Genomic DNA, 21019 nt, shown 5'->3' on the forward strand with positions numbered 1-21019 from the left:
TTAGATCTTCTGCCCATTTTTTGATTGGGTTGTTTGTTTTTTGATATTAAGCTATATGAGCTGTTTGTATATTTTGGAAATTAATCCCTTGCTGGTAAGCTGTTAGATATTGAACATGAGTATAAAAAAGACCAGTCTATGAGACAAAGTCCCAGTCCTGTAAGATCACAGTTTTGAAGGAAAGACAAACTTTTAAATAAAGAATTACAACACAATGGGATAATGCTGATATTAAAGATAAAAATATTTAGAGACAGAAACTTATTAAGTATGGGAGCTGGGGAGTTGTCTTTAACGGTCAATGGCCTATGTGGCTTGAGCTTTGGTTGAGATGTGAGTGTATAAAGTTTGGAAGTTAGGCTGTGATCAGATCTTGGAAGGCCTTGTGTGGCAACCTGAGGAATGTGAACTTGATTTTCTAGGACTAGGTAATAGGGAGCCATTGATGGCTTTTTAAATTTCATAATGGTAGAATTAGATCTGGGATTTAGAAAGATAATTCATATGGCTCATATAAAATAAATTAGAGATGAGAAACATTCAGAAAGATGGTTGTTTCAGTATTCAGAGTTTACATATGACAGTGAATGTCCTCTGAAAGTTTGGGAATGTGTGAATATTGATACTGTCAATCAAGCAGTGACTTTTTGATTTTATGAAGATACAATGGAAAACTTAAAGACTGATAAAATGTAGTTCTTGCACCAGAAACAAGTAAATAAAAAGTAGTAAATACTAAGTGAGTGGATGGAGTTCTTAGAGCAAAGTTCTCAAAAGGAGTAGTGGGACTGAAATAGCCCCCAGCAGCTGGAGAGAAAAAGAGGAGACTATAAATTGCTTGATTTATCAGGGTGAAATTCTATTGAACTTCAAACTTATGCATGATGATTTTGCATCTATAGAACTTAGAAGTAAATCATTAATAACTGTAATTTCAAATTTTTATTTATCCATGAAATTTTTTTTCAAATGACCCCTACATAGAACTCCAATGAGGCCCTGAACCTTGACTATTATGCATCATCTCATGCCTATTTATAAGGGCCCCCCAAGTCATCCTGTGGAACCCCAGGATTACCTGGGGTAATCCTGTGTGAAAACTACTGCTCAAGTTCAATGAACTCAGTTTTACAGATGAGGAAATTCAAGGAGAGGCTACCATATGTCAGCATGGTGTTATAGGTCTACTGGTCTGGAATGAAAATGTTTGGGCCAGAGTCCCAGCTTTGCCACTTTGGCTTTGAGACTTTGGACAAGTCAGTTAACTGCTGTTATGCCTGACTTTTCTAATTCATAAGATTAGAAATTTGGCTTGCATAATCTCTGAAGTCCATTACTGCTGAAAAATTATTTAATATAAATAGTGGAAATGTTAAGATGTAGTTATCCACACCTCAGTTTCAGTGTTCTTCCCATTGCACTGATGTAGGACTACAGTCTATTTAGAAGAAACAGAGAATGGATGCCCTGTATGAAACTTTTATATATGTCTCATAATAACATTCCTACACATCCAGAGTAGATATGCACAACTTCTTGATCTGTGGCACTACACCAGCTATAGGTGAATATTCTGCCAGGTTTCAGTAATTATTCAGTGTTTCTATTTGACATGAACATTGATATCTAGGGAAATCTGCCAATTACTGAATAATACCAGTCCTGGAACACTGTTTCTTATCCCCAAGCTTACCTAGCCACACCTTGATTAACACAAATGAATAAAATATCAAGTTATGTATCTAAGATGTGTTGGTAACACTGGAAAGGCATCCCATACATATAGCAAATATATTCACTTCCAGAAAAGACATGCAAGGCATATACAATTTTACACAAGATAAAGAATGGGTTTAAAACTAAGATTTATTCATTAAATCTTAGTTTTCGTGGTATCCCCCTTTGTTTCGTATTCATAACACTATAAGGGTTTCTAATGAATTTTGCTGGCTGATTGGCTTTTAATTTTTTTTATTGAAGTACAGTTGATTTACAGTGTTGTGTTAGTTTCTGGTGTACAGCAAAGCGATTCCATTATACATATATATATTTTTCTCATATTCTTTTTCACTACAGGTTATTGTGAGATATTGAATATATTCTCTATGCTATATAGTAGGATCTTGTTGTTTATCTATTTTATATATAGTATTTTGTATGATTGACTTTTTTATAATTGTGCCTTATCAAAGAAATTCTATAGAGGTATTTTCACAAGTTGAAATTCACATTAACAAATTTTCTTTTCTAACTTTTCTGCATAAAAAGCATATTGAGGGTACTTTTATTATATTATTTTGACACACTATATTTGATAATATAGTCATTTTCAATGTTATTTTTGGACTAGTGTTTTTTGCTTTTATTCCTGGCCTGTTCTCTACAGAACGACCATCAATATTAATTGTTAAAGCACTTAACTTTCTATTTCTGCTATTGTTTATGTACTATGGAGACACGCAATATAAAACATACTATTTTATGAATGTAAATTAAATGAGAAGCAAAATGACAATAAATTTCATTAGAATTGCTTTACTTTGGTTACTCTTGGTCATAGGAAGGACTGGAAATAACATAATCACACTTTGGTAGCCTCAGAGCTTTGATTAATTAACTTATAGTTGTTAATTAATAGTACTGTATATTCACCTTAGAATTTTAGCATAAAATTTAGTAGGAAACATTTTAGCTATTAAATTACTGTATTAAATATCTCCCCCATTTCTTGAATATCAGAGCATAGTTAGTCATAAAAAAGAATAAATGCTAAAGCCAACAATATACCAAAATTAAAAAACAAATGAAAAGGAGCATAAAGAAATAGTAAAGAATATCTGATAATAAATATGAATTATTTTAATCTCTGAACTTAAAACCAATTGTATAAAAAATATGCATTATGTAAGAAATACACCTGAAATGAAACATAGGAAGTTTTCAAAAATTCCTTATATAAAATGTAGAAACTGATCAGTAAAAGACAGACAACCTAAGAAAATTGTTAAGAACAGGCTATTCATAGAAAAGGCAATGCAAACTGTCAATTAACATGAAATGATGCTCATTCTCTAGTAGTCATGGAAATGCAAATTTAAGCTATAATGAGGCACAAATTTTCACATATCAGGATTGGTAAAATTGTGAAAGGCTTATGACATCTGGTGCTGACAAAGATGTGACAAAATGGGTTCCCTTATTTGCTGGTGGAAGGATGAATCATTTTTACTGAACGTAATAATTTTTAAATGAATATACCATTTCCTTCAGCAAGTCTCAATTATGGGAACCAATTCTACAAAAATGCAAACATTAATATAAAAGGAGATAATATACACATACAAATATATACACACACATACACATACAAAGATGTCTATTGTAGCATTGTTTGTTGGAGCAAATATTGACTTTTTTCATCAATAAGAGAAGTGTTGAATAAACCTTGGAATACACTTAGTATAGAATATTATGTAGTTATTTTTAAAAGCTGTTCTAGATATGTTTGACGTAGAATGATGATCATAATATAAAGTGAAAATAATACATAACAAGTTGAAGAGTAATGAATATATTATGATCCTATATTTTTAAATGGTAAAGGAAAGTGCCTTCATAATCCCTATATATGCATGTATATATGTGAATTTTGTATGCATGTATGTACATTACACATATGCATAGGTTTTTTGAGCAAGAAGGGTATTCTTATCAAACTGCTACTATGAATCACCTCAGGTAGGTGATTCTAGTGAGGGCAGTGGAGAAAAATTTTAAGGTTTTCATTATATATCTCAGTATTGTTTGAATAGTGATAAGCAAGCAATATATATGACATTAAAATATTTTTATGTTCAAAATAATTTAAAAAATTAAAAGATAGGAAAACCATATCATGCAAACCAAAATCAAAACACCATAGTACAAATAGGGTGAGAAAATACGTTATTGCCCAAACTGAAACACTTTTAAGAGTGCAAGGGGAGCTACAAACAGGTTGTAATTCTGGTATAATCCAGAATGATCCCAGAAAACTGGGAATTATGTCTTGGGGATGTAATGTACAGCACAGTGACTACAGTTAATAATACTGTATTGTATATTTTGAAAATAGCTAATAGAGTAAACCTCAAAAGTTCTCATCACAAGATAAATATTGTAACTATGTGTAGTGATGGATGTTAACTAAACTTATCGAACTAGACTGATTGTGGTGATCATTTTGCAATGTATAAAAATATCAAATTATTGTTGAACACCTGAAACAAATGTTATATGTCAATTATGTCTCCATTTTTAAAATGTCTGAGGTTTGATATAGCTAAGGCAGGAATCTATGGTTTCAATGTATGCTGGGCCACTTTATGGGACCCTAGGTGGCAAGAGAATGTTACACTCCTATCTCGTTATTCACCTTGTCTAGGTAAAATCACCCCTGGCTGGAAGGCTGATATTAAATTATATTTAAAAACATTTAAGTTCTTAAGAAATCAGTCACTGTGGATGTAAGGCTAATCAAAAATGCAGTCATCAAATGATAGAATGTTAATCTTCTGTTGATTCCCCACCTGTCTGTATGAACAACCTTAGTAAACAAGTCCTCTCCTTGCCTCTCCATATAAGTTTTAGAATCAGGTTGTTGATATCACAAAATAACTTGCTGAGATTTTTGAGATTATGATAAATCTATAGGTCAAGTTGGGATAACATCTTGACAACGTTGAGTCTTCCAATCCATGAACATGGACTATCTTTCCATTTATTTAGGTCTCCTTTGATCTTTCACTAGAGTTGTGTAGTTTTCCTCATAAAGATCGTGTACATATTTTGTTACATTTATACCTAAGTACTCTAAACAGTGTTGTGTTTTTAATTTCAAATTCCATTTGTTCATTGCTGGTATAGAAGAAAACTATTAACTTTTGTCTAATTTTGTACACTGCAACCTCACATAATTATTTATTAGTTCCAGGAGGTTTTTTGTTTTGTTTTGTTTTGTATTTCTGTTGATTCTTTAGGATTGTCTGCATAAATTACAATGTCATCTACTAAAAAAGACAGTTATATTTCATCCTTCCTAATTTGTATATCTTTTTTTTTTTCCTTTTCTTGTCATATTGAATCACCTAGGTTTTTTCATACAATGTTGATAAGCAATGGTGAGAGGGACATCTTTGCCTTGTTCTGATCATAGGAAAGTTCTGAGGTTCTCACCATTAAGTATGCTATTAGCTATAGGATTTTGTAGATGCTCTTTATCAAACTGGGGAAGTTCCCCTCTAGTCCTTGTTTACAGAGAGGATTTTTTGTTTTTTGGGGTTTTTTTTGTAATGAATGCATGTTGGATTTTGTCAACTGGTTTTTCTGCATCTATTAATTTGATCATGTGATTTTTCTTCTTTATCCTCTTAAAGTGATAGATTACATTCTTTGATTTTTTTGAATGTTGAACCAGTCTTACATATATGGGTAAATATCACTTGGTTATGGTGTATAATTATTTTATACATTATTGGGTTCAATTTCTTATATTTTGTTGAGGATTTTTGCATCTATTTTCACAAGATATATTGATCTGTGGTTTTCTTTTCTTGTACTGTCTTCATTTGGTTTTGGTATTAGGGTAAGCCTGGTCTCATAGAACAAGATAGGAAGTATTCCCTCTGCTTCTCTCTTCTGGAAGAGATTATAGAGAATAGCTATGATTTCTTCCTTAAGAGTTTGATAGAAATAATCAGTGAACCCATCTGGGCCTGGTGCTTCTGTTTTGTAAGCTTACTGACAATTGATTGAATTGCTTTAATAGATATAGGCCTATTCAGATTGCCTATTTCTTGGTAAATTTTGGCAGATTGTGTCTCTTAAGGAATTGGTCAATTTCATCTAGATTATCAATTATCATCTAGAGTATCTATTATCCTTGTTAATGTTCATGGGATCTGTAATGATGTCCCCTCTTTCATTTTTGATATTAGGAAATTTGTGTCTTTTTTTTTTTTCTTAGTTAATCTGGCTAAGGCTTATCAATTTTATTTATATTTCCAAAGGAGAAGTTTTTGGTTTTGTTGAGTTTATTGATATCCTGTTTTCAATTTAATTGATCTTTGCTTTAACTTTTATTATTACTTTTTTTTTAAATCTTTTGCTTACTTTGGATTTAATTTTCTCTTCTTTTGTAGTTTCTTAAAGTGGAAGCTTAGATTATTGATTTTAGATACTTTCCTTATTTCACACATGCAGTCAATACTATACATTTCCCTCTAAGCACTGCTTTCACTGAATCCCACAGATTTCAATGTTATATTTTTATTTATTTCAAATATTTTGAAATTTCTCTTGAAATTTCTTCTTCAATCCACATATAACTTCAAAGTGTATTGTTTAATCTCCAAATACTTTGGGATGTCCCAGCTGTCTTTCTGTTATTGATTTCTAATTTGATTCTATTGTGATCTAATAGCAGACATTATATGATTTCTATTCTTTTAAACTTGTTAAGATTCAATTTATGGCCCATAATTTGCTCTCTTTTGGAGAATATTCCATGTGTTCTTGAGAAAACTATGTAATCTGCTGTTGGTGGATGAAATATGAAGTTGTCTATGCATGCCAACTATATAGAGTTAACTGATTGTGCTGTCAAGTTCAACTATGTCCTTACTGATTTTCTGCCTGCTGGATCTGTCCATTTATGATAGAAAGATATTAAAGTTTTCAACTATAATAGTGGATTCATCTATGTCTCTTAGTATTCTATCAGTTTTCCCTCATGTATTTAGACTCTTTGTTGTTAGCTGCATACACATTAAGAATTGTCATATCTTCTTGGACAGTTGTCTCCATTATCATTATGTATTGTCCATTTCATTCTGATAACTTTCCTTGCTCTGAAGTTGGCTCTGTTTAAAATTAATATAACTACCCTGCTTTCATTTCATTAATGTTAGCATGGTATATATTTCTTCATTTTACTTTTAATCTATATGTGTCTTTATATTAAAAGTAGGTTTTTTATAGACAATATATAATTAGGTGTGTTTTTTGACCCACTCTGACAATCTCTGTCTTTTAACTGGTGTATTTAGACTGTTGACATTTTAAAGTGATTATTGATATAGTTGGACCAATATCTACCATATGTTTTTTACTGTTTTCTATTTGTTGCTCTTATTCTTTGTTCCTATTTTTGTCTTCACACTTTATTTGTCTTTTATGGTTGTGACATTTTATATGATTCCATTTCTGTCCTTTCTTAGCATAACAATTATACTTCTTTTTAAACTTTTATTAGTGGTTGCCCTAGAGTTTGGTATGTATATTTGCAATTAATCCAACTCCACTTTCAAATAACTCTGTGCCACTTCACAAGTAGTACAAGTACCTTAAAATAACAAAATATTCCTAATTCCCTTTTTCTTTCCTCCTGTCCCTCATATCACTGCTTCATTGATTTCACTTATATATAAGCATGCATTTTATATATATGTGTGTATATATGTATATATATAATCAAATTAGATATAGTCGAATGCATTGTTGCCATTATTATTTTAATCAAAGTGTTAGACCAATTCAGAATAAGAAAATAAAAGTTTTTATTTTTTTCTTCATTTATTCATTCTCTGATGCTCCTCCTTTTTCTATGTAGCTCTGAGTTTCTGATCTGTATCATTTTTATTCTCTCTAAAGAACTTTTTTTTAACATTCCTTTCATGGCAGTTCTACTGGCAACAAATTACCTCAATTTTTGTTTGAGAAAGTCTTTATTTCTTTTTCCCCTTTGAAGGCTAATTTCTCAGGGTACAGAACTCTAGGTTGGTGGGTTTTTTCTCTCAACATTTTAAATATTTCACTTCACTTTTTTCTTGTTTGAATGATTTCAGAAGAGAAATTGGATGCAATTTTTATCTTTGCTTTTTTGTAAGTAAGTTTCCCCCCATGACCCCCGTGGCTTATTTCAAAATGTTTTCCTTATCTTTGATTTTCTAAAGTTTGAATATGATATGCCTAAGTACATGATTTGGGGCATTTATCCTGCTTGGTGTTCTGTGAGCTTTCTGGATGTGTGGTTTGATGTCTGGCATTGATTTGGGAAAAATTCTCAGCCATTATTGCTTCACATATTGCTTCTGTTCCTTTCTCTCTTTCTTCTGATATTCTTGCTATGCATATGTTACACATTTTGTAGTTGTCCACAGTCTTAGATATTCTGTTCGATTTTTCCCCCTGGTATTTTTTCTTTTTTCTTTTCAGTTTTGGAAGTTCTATGTCATATGCTCAAGCTCAGAGATTCTTTCCTCAGCCATGTCTAATTTAGTAAATAGCCCATAATTCTATTACAGTGCTTTTTATCTCTAGCATTTCTTTTTGATTCTTTCTTAGAATTTCCCTCTCTCTGCTTACATTATCCATTTTTTCCTGCATATTTTCCCATTAAAGGCCATAGCATAATAATAATATTTTTAAAAAAATTCCCAGCCAGATAATTTCAACATCACTGCTGTATCTATCTCTGGTTCTGATACTTGCTCTGTCTCTTCAAATTGTGTTTTGTGCCTTTTAGTATTCTTTGTAATTTTTTGTTGGAAGGTGGACATGATGTTCTGCATAAATAAACCTGTGGTAAATGGGCTTTTAGTAATATAGTGATAAGGTGTGGGGAGATGGGAAGCTTTTTATAGTCCTTTGATTAGGTCTCAGTCTTTTGATGAGTCTGTGCCCCTGGACTGTAAACTTTACCAGTGCTTCTCAATACCTCCCCACTTAGGTGAGAAAGGATGTCTAGCAAGGACTGGAGTTTGGTATTTCCCTTACCCCAGATAGGTTAGGCTCTGATAAAATTCCAGCAGGTTAGGTTCTCCTAAGGGGAGGCCTTGTTAAGAATAACATAACACTCTGGCATATTTCAAAATCGATGCTTTTTCCCTCTCTCTGCCAGAAGCACATGGGGATTTTTCTCATATTCACTGTGAGGACCTCATAGAACTCCTGTAAGTAAAGCTCAGAAAAAGTGTGAGCAAAGGGGGACCTCCAGTGATAGGTCCCCTTGGAATTTTAACTCTAAGACTTGTCCATTCTGAGCTTCCAGTAATTCATCAATTACAGTTCAGGTTTTTCTATCCCAGCACTGGTTCACATGGAGGTTTCTGCTCCTGGGTTTCTGGTTCTGTAAATTGTAATTATTGTATCAGCTGTCTGTTTCTCCAATATTTGGGGAGGCAGTTTACCCCGTGACCTCACTTCTCTGACAGATATAAGAAGAGTTGCTGATTCTTCCATTTGTTCAGCATTTTACTTGTTGTTATGATGGAATGGTGACTTCTAAGCTCCTTACCTCCCAGACTGGAAACTGGAAGTCCTACACACAACTGTATTTTCATTCTAATATTCTTTGATTTATATAGTTTTTAATTAAGTGATCTAATTAAATAATAACTTAGTGTTAAGGAATTGACTTAGTAAATATGCAACTCAAATTGTGAATGCAAAAACACATGAGTATATCAGAAACTGGAGTTGGGAGTCTTTGGTATACTGTGGGCATTAGTCAATATGTTTTACAGGAGTAGAATATTGATTATCCCAGCAAGTTAAATGAAGATTAATTAATCAAGTCTTATACATATGTTCATGTTTGTGCATATGCATATACATTTGAATATATGCTTATATATAACACCTTTTTCTTTTGAAAGATTTTTATTATAAGCATGTTTTATTATAAGCATATGCTCTTGCTTATAAATATTATCTCAAAACAAATATCATATCTGCTTAATACTTCATTTTACCATCTATTTTCAGCTGTTTTTCTAATTTAATTTTGCTTTCTTTATGTGAATAGATTTTGTACACGACAACTTACTTGACCTTTCGGTTGGCATTGTACATTATGGAACACCACCTTCTTAAAACAGTCTATTCCCCAGGTTTTCTAACTTTCTGGCTTCTTTATGTATGTTCTTGGATCTCTGAATGTCAACTCAAACTTCATCTGTTTAAAACCAAACATATTTTATTCACACCACCTCTACTACTATTCCCTATCTCAGTGAATGGCAACACAGTATATCCTGCTGCACACACCAGAAACCCAGGAATCATCCCTGGTCTGTCAATCTTCCTTAACTTTAACTCTCAAATAATGTTATATTTGCTTTCTAAATATTTCTCAAGTCTATTCACCTATCTCTACATTCTTTCCCACCAACAAGTCCAATAAACCATTATCCCAAGCACTATGTACTAGCCTCCTAAATATTCACACACATACTTTCTTGAACCCTTCCAAACCATTTACCATGCTGCTATTAATATGATCTTTGAAAAAGGCATTTAGTCATTAATTGTTGATTTTAGGATCAAGACAAAGCTCCTTAACATGTCCTTAAGCCCCAGCATAATTTAGTTTCCTCCAGATCTCTTTCGTATGAAATCGGTGATTTCTCTTGCTTTCTCAGCTATGTACTGGCTTTCCCTTGCTCTCTTTCATCCAGCAGCCTATCTGCCATTATTCCCTCCCACTTAACCGAAGCCATACATGCTGTTTTCTACATCTTTAATCCTCCTCTATTTTATTTTTCTTTAGTTTACTCATGCTTCAGATCTCAGTTGAAGTGTTCCTTTCTTAGGGAAGGCTTTACTGAGGTTCCTAAGTAAAATCCTTCTTTATAGGCTTTATGGTAGCATATACTTTTTATTCGTGACAATTATTAATTTGAGATTTGATTGTGATTATTGGATTGATGTCTGTCTTTACCAGCAGACAGTAAATTTCTTGAAGGAAGGAACCCTCTGTGATTTTGATCACAGTTCTCTCTCAACTACTATATGGCACATGGTAGATGTTCGACAAGTATTTGATTGAAGAATAAATGAATGACTTTTAATTTAAGCGAGGAATTAACTACCAATTCTTACAATAATCTGGTAAGCTACCTAATGGTAAAATTTGTAACATTTGAAATAGGATTCCAAGAACAATACAGACCTTTTTAATTTTCATACAGGCTACAGATTTCATTAAAAATAAGTTTCACTTTTCAAAAGGTCCTCCAAATGAGTCTTTATATGCCATAAGACTTTGGGCCGTGAGTGTGCTGTGATAGTGATAATCAGAAATGAAAAATATTTCTGTAGGGGCCAAGTTCATTTACAAAGAATAGTAAGACACGAGACTGAATCTTTCTTCTTCATATCAAAACCCCAATCCTCAGGCCCAGACCTACAAAATAGAAGGAGAATAGAAAGGAGACAGCTATCAGTTATGTAGCTGCCAATGAGAATCATTTATGGGCAGTAAATAGACATTAGTTCTCTTAGAGCACATGTGACCATGAGTACCCCACTAGAACAGGCATATGGAAGACATGTTGGAGAAAACCACACAAAATTGAATCTTAAAAAATCAAAGATAAATATATAAAAGAAAAAAGTGAAATAGAAAGTCAACTGTGTACATAATTAGTGTTTCTGGGTAAGGGGCTGCTGTGCATGCATTAGAAAAAAATTCAAAGATAGAAGAAAACTATGCTAAGATGAAAGAAGATGCAATTCTACAAATCGAAAGAACATTAAGTATTTTAGGAACAACTTATGTAACATAATGTTTTACACTGGAAAATACTGTGTTCACAGTCAATGTGATCTTGGCTTGTCTCTTGTTTCTTTCATATTCATAATAAATATGACAAAATATTCAAATATTTCAAGATGCCTGTAAGAAACTATTACTGATAAAGTAATTCTACTATTTGTTAAATCAAAAGATGGATATATAAGGTTCTTTCCAACTCCATGATTCTACATATCTTAGTCTGAGCCATCCTTCTCACAGGGCTTAAATGGAAACAATTTCAGAAAGCAACTGTAGTTGGCACTTATGTATGCTCATGTTAAATCTGTTCATAAAATGCACTAAAGTCAACTAGTCAACGATAATTGTGACTTTTATAGGAGTCAACCTTTTAAGTGAACCTTTTAAGTGAAAATTTTATCTACTGCTGTACACATTTGGCAAACAAATTACCTGGTATAAAAACATACTTTCTGTATCTGCCAAAAATGAGTTTTGTTAAATACCTGGAGCAATGGCTTAACCAATATGGCTTTTCAAATATTCGTGTGTCACGCAATTTGTTAAAATGCTCCAAGAAATAGGTACTAGTTCATATAATATTTTTGGTAAATTGGAAAACATCATACAGATTAGCTGCGCATTTATCTTCTTTTTTTGACGGATGGCATGGCAAAAATGAAAAGCATGTTTTATCAGAGAGAAATGTATACATGATTTATTGTCCTTCTTAGGGTTAAATGCAAGTCAATAGGAAAATGATTTAACAGGCAAACATTAATTTTCCACTATCTTTTCAGGAATATGTATAATGGCAACATGAGGATAGTTATAGAAAAATATATCTATTTGCACTTGAGATATTTGCGGTATGACTGGGATGTTTGGCACTAACAAATCTTCTGTTTACATAAGCATACTTTTACAAATATAAGAAGCGATGTACAAGTGTCCAAGGATGCATCATCTGCCCTTTACATCAAATGGCATAAGAAAATGGGACTGTGTTTTCTTGTCTCTTTTCCCCTATCAAGCTTGGCAGAGGACTTTGCCCATTGGCCTGTAGTAAGTGTTGAATGGTGAAATGAATGATTACGTGTTCAGGCTGTAATTCCTATAGGTAAAACAGATACATTTAAAGTCAGGATAAATCCAGAGACCATTTATGCTTTTCAATGGTGAGAAGAGTAATGCATATTTTTCTGAGAGGCAGATGAAGATTAGAAGCCCATGATTACATCCTGCCATTACTCCACTTTTTATCTGTTCCTTAGTTGACAACACATAGGCTAAGATTGATTGAAGTCCTTCTAGAAACTCTGATAGCATGGAATGGCTAGTTTGCTGGACAGAGCTAGTCCAATCCTGTGCATAAAGAATCTGAATCCTTAGGAAATTCTTCCTAATATGTCAAGTACATTCTTGATTCAGCTAATCCCCACCTTCTAATACTACAGTCCTTAGAAAAGGAAAATGAGAATGTGCCAGTCTGCCTTCCCGCCTCTTACATGACAATGACAATGCACATATTCAATCTCACTTTTTTCTCAGCAAAATTCTACCTCAAACATCCCCAACTGGATTATTTAAAATGCTGCAGAATGAATTTCAACTTTACTTACTGTCAAGAGGCTTTCCCTTAATTCTAAAGTAAATTCCCTTTGTCGCTGTTTGATAGTGGCAGGAAATTGGACCAAATAACCTCTTAAGTGCATCTCAACTTCATGATTTCAAAATTTATAGTACGTTGTCTATATAGTATAACTTCTAAAATAGGTACTTTTATTTCCTCAAAAAAGCCAGTTTCTCTCAATGATTTCTGAGATTAACCTATGGAGTCTGGGGGAAGCTCTAAATACGTGAGGGTTTGTGTATATACTTGTTTATTCTTCAACTATAGACAACTATTCTTCCTGCCTAGTCAGCTAAGTCAGACTAAAGTTATTTTCCTTAAAACGCACATATAAATACCAAGTATTATAACATTGTTATTTTTATAATTACTACATGCTAGAAAGGTCCCCAGTTTAACCATATTATTTTATATTTATTACAGGACAGCATGATAGACTTTGATAGCAATTGCCTGAATAACGAACCTAACTTTTTTAAAAAACATTCATGTGATGATAATAAGGTAATGATAATTATTTGGAGTTTATATGTCATTCAAGCTTGATTTCATAGAAGCTTATATTTTTTATATCTCTGTTAATTATATTGATTATATTAATAACACAGTCTTTTGGCTCTAACCCGACAATTCCCATTGATATGTTAAGTTATACTATGGTCTTTTATACTTTTATTTTATAAATAGCCCTATGCTTATTTGATAAATATTCCTTTTAATTTTAGCATTTCATTTTCACCTTGAAAATACTAGAAGAACTGCTGAATTCAAAGACACATATCTCTTATTTCAGAAATTTTTATGCAGGAAAATGCTTGTCAGAGTGACTGCTTGCACACACACACACACACACACACACACAAGTAATGGGAGTAATTTAGTTGTAGGCATTTTGAAATTTTTTCTTTCAATATTTGCTTATCTTCAAACCACTACCATTTCTATTTGGTATAATATTACAATCTACAGAACTTCCAACACAAATTTGTGTCATCTGTTTCTGCAGAAACTAGTGTGCTATTCAATAGACTTTTTTTAAACTCACAATAGCTGAGTTAACCTCATGGCATTTAAGAGTATATCCATAAATTCTTTTTTTTTTTAATTTCTTACATTAAATATATGAAAAACTTGTTTTAGGTGAATAGGCCCTTTATTTTCTTATTGCCAGCTATTCGTCCATAGCTCAAAAAGGGCAAAAATAATAACAATAAGAAAAATCACACATACCTTTCACTATTGTTGCTTCCAGAAGCCCTCTCCTTTAGTTTCCTTGTTTAAAATTGAATAAACTTGTTATATGTTCACTCATAAGCAATAAGATCACACATAGCAAAGAAAAGAGACTTTTAAAAGTCAGATAATCATTAAACTGGGTTCTAGGCACTTTAGGCTGTCACCTGGGAGCTAAACAGTTTCAGTCTAGTGGCTCTTCAGTCATGCGATTAACTGGAATAGAAGAAAACTGGGGTGGAGGTGGGGTGTTACTTAGCAATACAGTTCTGGCCTTAGGCTCCTTAGGAAAGGCTATCACTTCTTAATATTTTATTTGAAACACAGCCCTTCTGATGTTTTTTCTGTAATAGGAAGCTTCGTTTTTATATCGTGCTGCTCGAAAGTTGAAGCAATTCCTTAAAATGAATATCAGTGATGATTTCAATCTTCACCTATCAACAGTTTCACAGGGCACATTAACACTGTTGAACTGCACCAGCAAGGTAAGCTGAGGACTGTTTGAACAAAAATGTAAACAACTCCAGTGATAAGATACTATCATTCTCTGACGATCAAGTCTGTTAGCATAGAAATCTAAGTGCTTATAAGAAAATTGAAATACATTTACTCAATTCTAGAAGAGGAAAGCCTCAACTTGTAAAGTACCTATTCATCTCTTGGCTAGGGCAAAGAAATCATTTTTAAAAAGGTACTAAAAATAAATGAAAGCAACATTGTAAGTCAACTATACTTCAATTAAAAAAAGAAAATAAATAAATGAAAGAAAATAATAAATTTTATTGCCATAATAACTTTCAAGGAGGCTAGTGTAATAAGTTGGGTGAGGAATGGTAAATTTTTATTTCTAAAATGTCTGCATAATTTTAATCCATACATGTACACACTTATAAGAACTCATAGCCAATAAAATGGGTAACCAAATGTATTTAACAAATATATTTGTATGTAAAAATTGGGCATATTTATGTCCAGCAATTTTCAAGTTTTTTGCCTCAATAATTTTGATAAGTATAGGGCTAAGTTTTTCCTACTTCTCTGCTAGTGGTCATGAAATGTAAACAATAAAACAAAATTTGGAAAACATTATCTTGACACTAGACAACAGTTTCTTCACCTGCAAAGTGGAGAAAAATATAGTGCCTACATTATAGGATGTGAAAATGACATAATATAGAGTGCTTAGTACTAAAAAGTTTCAATAAATGTTTTATAATTACTATTATTATTATTATTTTTACTCCCTCTTCAGGAATTTTACCAGCTGCCACATAAAGCCAAAAATATTTCTTATAATTTTTAAAAGAAAATTTTAACATTTTTATGATAGAAAAAGGATAGTGTGTGTTTTTAATTTTTAATACTAGTAGTTGCCCACAGAAGGGAAAATGGTAAGATTGTCCTTGAGCCCTACTGACAGTGATGAAAATACATGTTGGACCGTATAAGTTGGACCACTTCATTTATCATTACGTTATCTACTTGATGCAAGCCAGTGCCCTCTTGGTGTCGTGGATTTGCCAAGCTTATTTCCAATCTTGTCCCCTTACTAATGTTAGTTCCTTATATGGAATTTCTACTGTTCTCTTTTCTGAAAATCTGATCTCTCTTGTTCTATGCATCCTTCAAGGCCAAGCTTAAGATTCATGAAGACTTTACATTCTAGCCTACCATCTCTTAATCCTTATTTATAGTGATTTAAAGTACAGTCAGCCTTTCATATCCATGGGTTCTGCATCCTCAGATTCAACCAACTGTGGATCAAAAATATTCGGAAAAAAATCTCTAGAAAGTTCCAAAAAGCAAAACTTGAATTTGTCAAGCCATATCGACAGCTATTGACACAGCATTTATTTTGTGTTTACAACTATTTACATAGCATTTACATTGTATTAGGTATTGTAAGTAATTTAGAGATGATTTAAAGTATACAGGAGCATGTGCCTGGTTATATGCAAATTCAGCGCTATTTTATATAAGGGACTTGAGCATCCATCCTTGGATTTTGGTATCCACCGGGGTCCTGTAACCAAACCCCCACAAATACAGAGGGACTACTGTACTATCTAATGCAGGAATAGCAAGTTCGTTTCATGTTGCTTACACATCCAGTTGCTTAGTAATGGCTTATGTTGAGTATAAGCTTCAAGTCAGGGATTAACTGAAAAGACTGCAGAGCAAACTAGCAATATCACCTCTTGGCCCAGAAAGGGTTAAAGGTTATAGGTATGCTGTATATTTGCAATTCTTTCTCTCATGTGTTGAGCTTTGCATTGATTACCATGTTCCAAAATCAACTAATTGTAGAAAAAGAAAATACACAAATAATTTAAATCTTGAAATTAAATAAAATTATGTTACAAAATTAACCTGCTACAATCCACATTTTTCTTGAAATGAGAAGGCAAGATGTTAAAGATGGTCAGCTATATTGAATTTTCTTCGTGAGTTAGGCATGCTACAAGCTTTTTATAGTTATTTCATTTTGCTTCTGATGGGTAAAGCTGAATAAAATTTATGGTAAGGATTTAACAACTTAATGCTAATGTTATTTTCATGTTGATTAAAATTCTAGTTTTGTCTCTGTTAGTATACTCTTCTATATTAGTTTTTCATACCTCACAGCAATTAACACAGTGCTGGGCATATTTGCAAAATTATGAATCTAGGTTATTCAGAAGACTAACCTCTCTTTTTTCTCCCTTTTCTCTGATATTCTATTTCTAAATGAAATTAGTATTCTGCCATACTAACAATAAATAATTTAAAGTAAATATTCAAATAGATTAGATGAGCTGAGAGTAATACGAAAATTAGCAATTACATTAATGGAAGGAGTAATAAAGGATTAATAATCAATATTGTAAATATGACTTGGTTTTTAAGGGTAAAGGAAGAAAACCAACTTCCCTGGGTGAAGCCCAACCCACTAAGAATTTGGTAAGAGTGATTGTATAGTTTTCTTTTCTTATCAGCTTTTTACTCAACTTAATTCCTTAATATTTCTCTTTGAATTGTTTCCTTTCATATGCTCGATTTTGAAAATATTCATTATAATGTTGGTAAAAGGAGAAGGGAGGTACCCCTTAGACATTGGATCCCTTTAAACTGCATTTTTAAAAACCACTATTTTAAAATTAAAGAAGCTAGGGAAAATGTCAGAGCATTGATTTTTTAAAAAGAAACAAAATTAAAACCTCAGTAGCTAACAGCAAAGGAAATGAACAAAATAGGAGAAAATAAACTAGACAACAAGATACAAAGAAAAAAAGTTACTATAGTAAAGAAATACATATTAAAAATGAGAACCCATTTTATACCTATTTTATTAGTATAGACTGTACAGTATATACTGTATATGTATAATAGTATTTGAATAGTCTATATTTATATATATTTATACATTCTATTAGATTATTACACAAAATTATATAACAATGTAGAAAATATGAATGAAAAAGTCAGAATATTTAATTAAATCTGATTATACAATGATATAAATATTAACTAGGATGAGACATAGAAAAATGAACACACTTGGTTCATGAGAGTGATAGATTCCTTTTTCACACTTCTGTTATTATGTTATTTGACCACTGTATATATATATATATGGAAATTCCTTATTCCTCTTAGAGAAGCAGGGTGAGTCTGCATACCCTGGGACTCAGGAAACCCTAGGAATTCCACCTGAAGTGGAATAGTTGAAATGATAACTGAGCAACATAAATAAATACATTGAGGGCCTCTGGCTAAGGGAATTTAGAAAGAAAGTTTAGAAAAAGGAGATAACATCTGTGTTCCCAGGATTACAGAGGCAAAATCATGGTTCTTTGTTTTTTTGTCTTTTTAATGAATGTTCAATCTTGATCTTTGAGGAAAAGTCATGAAATATTCACATCTATGTATTTCAAACCTGCTTAGTCACATAAACTTCAATTTGTACTTTTTAAAGATGTCCTGGGACCCTCATTAAAGAGAAGAATATGAGAAATTCTCCTTCATATTTATCTTTGAAATCTGTCCTCTAATCTTTTAAATGCATTATTTAAAGGGTATGTGTTACTGTCACTAAATATATAGCTAAAAGAGATCTGAATGTGACTAAACTAAAAATAGGACAAACAAGCTCAAGACCCAATCATTATACTTACTTGATGTGTGACTATGGCGGCTTATTTATCCTCTTTACATCTCAGTTTCCTCAAATGTGAAAGGTGAAATCATCAATTTCATAATTATTAAGTAGATAAAATGAAATACTGTATGTATAGCACTGAGCACAATACCCGACCTAGAAAACACCCAATAATTGGTTGTTATCTAAATGAAGAAATTACTCAACCCTGTACTAATCCACTTCCCAGAGATTCGCGGAAATATAACTGAATATATGCACAGCTACTCTCTTATATGTCTTTTCCGTGTGAGGTATCTCTTTCTCCACTTTCTGTAGGTTGTACAGGTAGCCCTTTTTAAGATTTTTGTCAGGGACTGAAAACTAGCTTATAAGCCAGGCATCCTCCATACTCTAGGGAAGGCTAGGGAACAAGCTTAACCAGGTATATCCTTATTAATCATCTTTGACAAAATAAACTGAATATTTTCAGTATTAATTATTCCTTCCATAAAAGCATTTTTTCCATTGTAAAAAACTCAATTGAATAATGTACAAATCTTTCTCACAGAAGTTTAAATAGCACTCTTTATGTCCACTGTTGCAGTGGTGAAAATGACATCCACCTAACAGCTCTTTAATTAATCCTCAATCTTAAACCATAACAACCTTGACTTTCCTACACATCAATGATCACAATTATGGTTAGAAACCATAGTTTTAAAAAATATCATTCAAGATTCTTTTTAATTAAACCATATTTTTAGTATAACCTAGCATAATGGATATTAAAGATTAAATATTTTAAAATGTGTATTTTTATAAAAATGTGAACTTAAAAACTTTTTTTATATATTTCTCTAGGAAGAGAATAAGTCTTTAAAGGAACAGAAAAAACAGAATGACCTGTGTTTCCTAAAGATACTACTACAAAAGATAAAAACTTGCTGGAATAAAATTTTGAGGGGCGCTAAAGAACATTGAAAAATACGGAGTGGCAATATAAAAACTTAAGAGCTTTATTTGTATCCTCCAAGAATCTATCTGCTTATGCAATTTTCCAGGGTAGAATGCCTTCTGGAAGTTACTGAATGCATCCTGGTAAAAACGGATTACAGCAATTGAGAAATCCTTACTGTAGTACTAGAAGATGGACATAAACAGTGGAAACCAAACGCTGCAATCAACAAACTATTTCACATGCATGAGGATATATATCAATCGGTATTAATTCTGAACTGATTTTTGTAAGACAATCCATGTAAGATATTAGTTGTAATAATATTTTTTAAACCTGCTTAAAATTTTCAGAAGACATATAAATTCTGTGAAATGTATAAAGTTTACAAGGATTAAAAATTAACATTTCATTATTACCAAAATAATTTTATGGCCCACTATGCATCAGCATACTGCAATGAGAGTGGAAATTGTCATCTGTGCTGGAAATGTTTCAGAGTTACAGTGAGATATGGATAAGGCCCATGAGAACAAGAGTCATACAGCTTACAGGAGCAGTAGCATAAAGGAGTCCAAGATAATTGAGAGATGTAATTAAACATGAATGTATAACACAGTGCCTTTAATAAATGATATAACAGATGTTTTAAAATGAAGATAGAGAATAATTTCACAAAATAGAAAGTCATCTGTTCTAAGGATGCTAAACCATAGTACTGAGTTACTTTTGTCATTTATGTGTAATAAAATTTGTCTAAATGAGTTTGCAATTTGAGAAGTATATTTTTAAGAGAATAATATATGTTGGCCTCTTAATTAATGGAATGTATATATTTAATTTTGACACTCTATCTGTATATAAAAATATTTTCATACAGTATTACAATTTACTTTGGATAACATTTCTCCTTTGATAATAAATGACCTATGTATTAACACTGTCAGATTCACTTAATGAATCCCAATAGGAGTTTTGTTTGTTTGTTTTTTGGCTGTACCATGTGGCTTGCAGGATCTTAGGTCCCCAAGTAGGGATCGAACCTGGGCCCCCTGTGGTGGAAGTGTGGAATCCTAACCACTGGACCGCCCAGGAATTCCCCCAACAGAATTTTTTAAGATCAAGATGTTTAATACTGTACCACTATTTGATTTCTCACTTTCACTGAAATATAACCTTTAATCTCTTATTATTGAGAATGTACATGAGACCGGGACCGCCAAACTATACAAGAACAGGAACACTACTTTACTTCCTATGTTAAATTTTAGTCTTTTTAAAGAAACTTTTGTATATACCAGATGCAGCTTAGAAAGGTTTGCTAACAGTCTTCACTTACTTATGAAGGGAACTGAAACCACTATTCTAGGCAAGCCAAGAGTTCTAAAACAGCCACCACGGCCTCATCGCCACCTGGTTAAGAGCTGACTGGCTTTATTTGATCTACTGACGATACTCAGGTGCCATCCTCAATGTGTGGAGGTAAGACCTTCCTCTCAGTTC

General features: G+C 32.4%; 1 protein-coding gene and 1 pseudogene across 5 annotated transcripts in view; one reads left to right on the plus strand and one right to left on the minus strand.

Annotated features, from left to right (window-relative positions):
- LOC103014675 (glyceraldehyde-3-phosphate dehydrogenase-like) overlaps positions 1–14503 on the minus strand; it is a 127130-nt pseudogene extending 112627 nt beyond the window's left edge.
- The window catches only part of IL7 (interleukin 7), a 50903-nt gene extending 30488 nt beyond the window's left edge, over positions 1–20415 (plus strand). For 3 of the 5 annotated variants that reach the window (XM_007185083.2, XM_057531985.1, XM_057531984.1), the window contains 4 exons: positions 13632–13712; positions 14795–14926; positions 17328–17381; positions 19423–20415. In XM_007185083.2, coding sequence (XP_007185145.1) covers positions 13632–13712; positions 14795–14926; positions 17328–17381; positions 19423–19542 — 387 coding nt within the window. In that variant the 3' untranslated portion in view covers positions 19543–20415. The remainder of the gene's footprint in view (positions 1–13631; positions 13713–14794; positions 14927–17327; positions 17382–19422) is intronic. The other 2 variants (XM_057531982.1, XM_057531983.1) reach the window with 2 other exon arrangements.
- Positions 20416–21019: the final 604 nt, after the last annotated feature.

The sequence above is a fragment of the Balaenoptera acutorostrata genome, chromosome 17 (assembly GCF_949987535.1).
Source record: "Balaenoptera acutorostrata chromosome 17, mBalAcu1.1, whole genome shotgun sequence".
Classification (NCBI taxonomy): Eukaryota; Metazoa; Chordata; class Mammalia; order Artiodactyla; family Balaenopteridae; genus Balaenoptera; species Balaenoptera acutorostrata.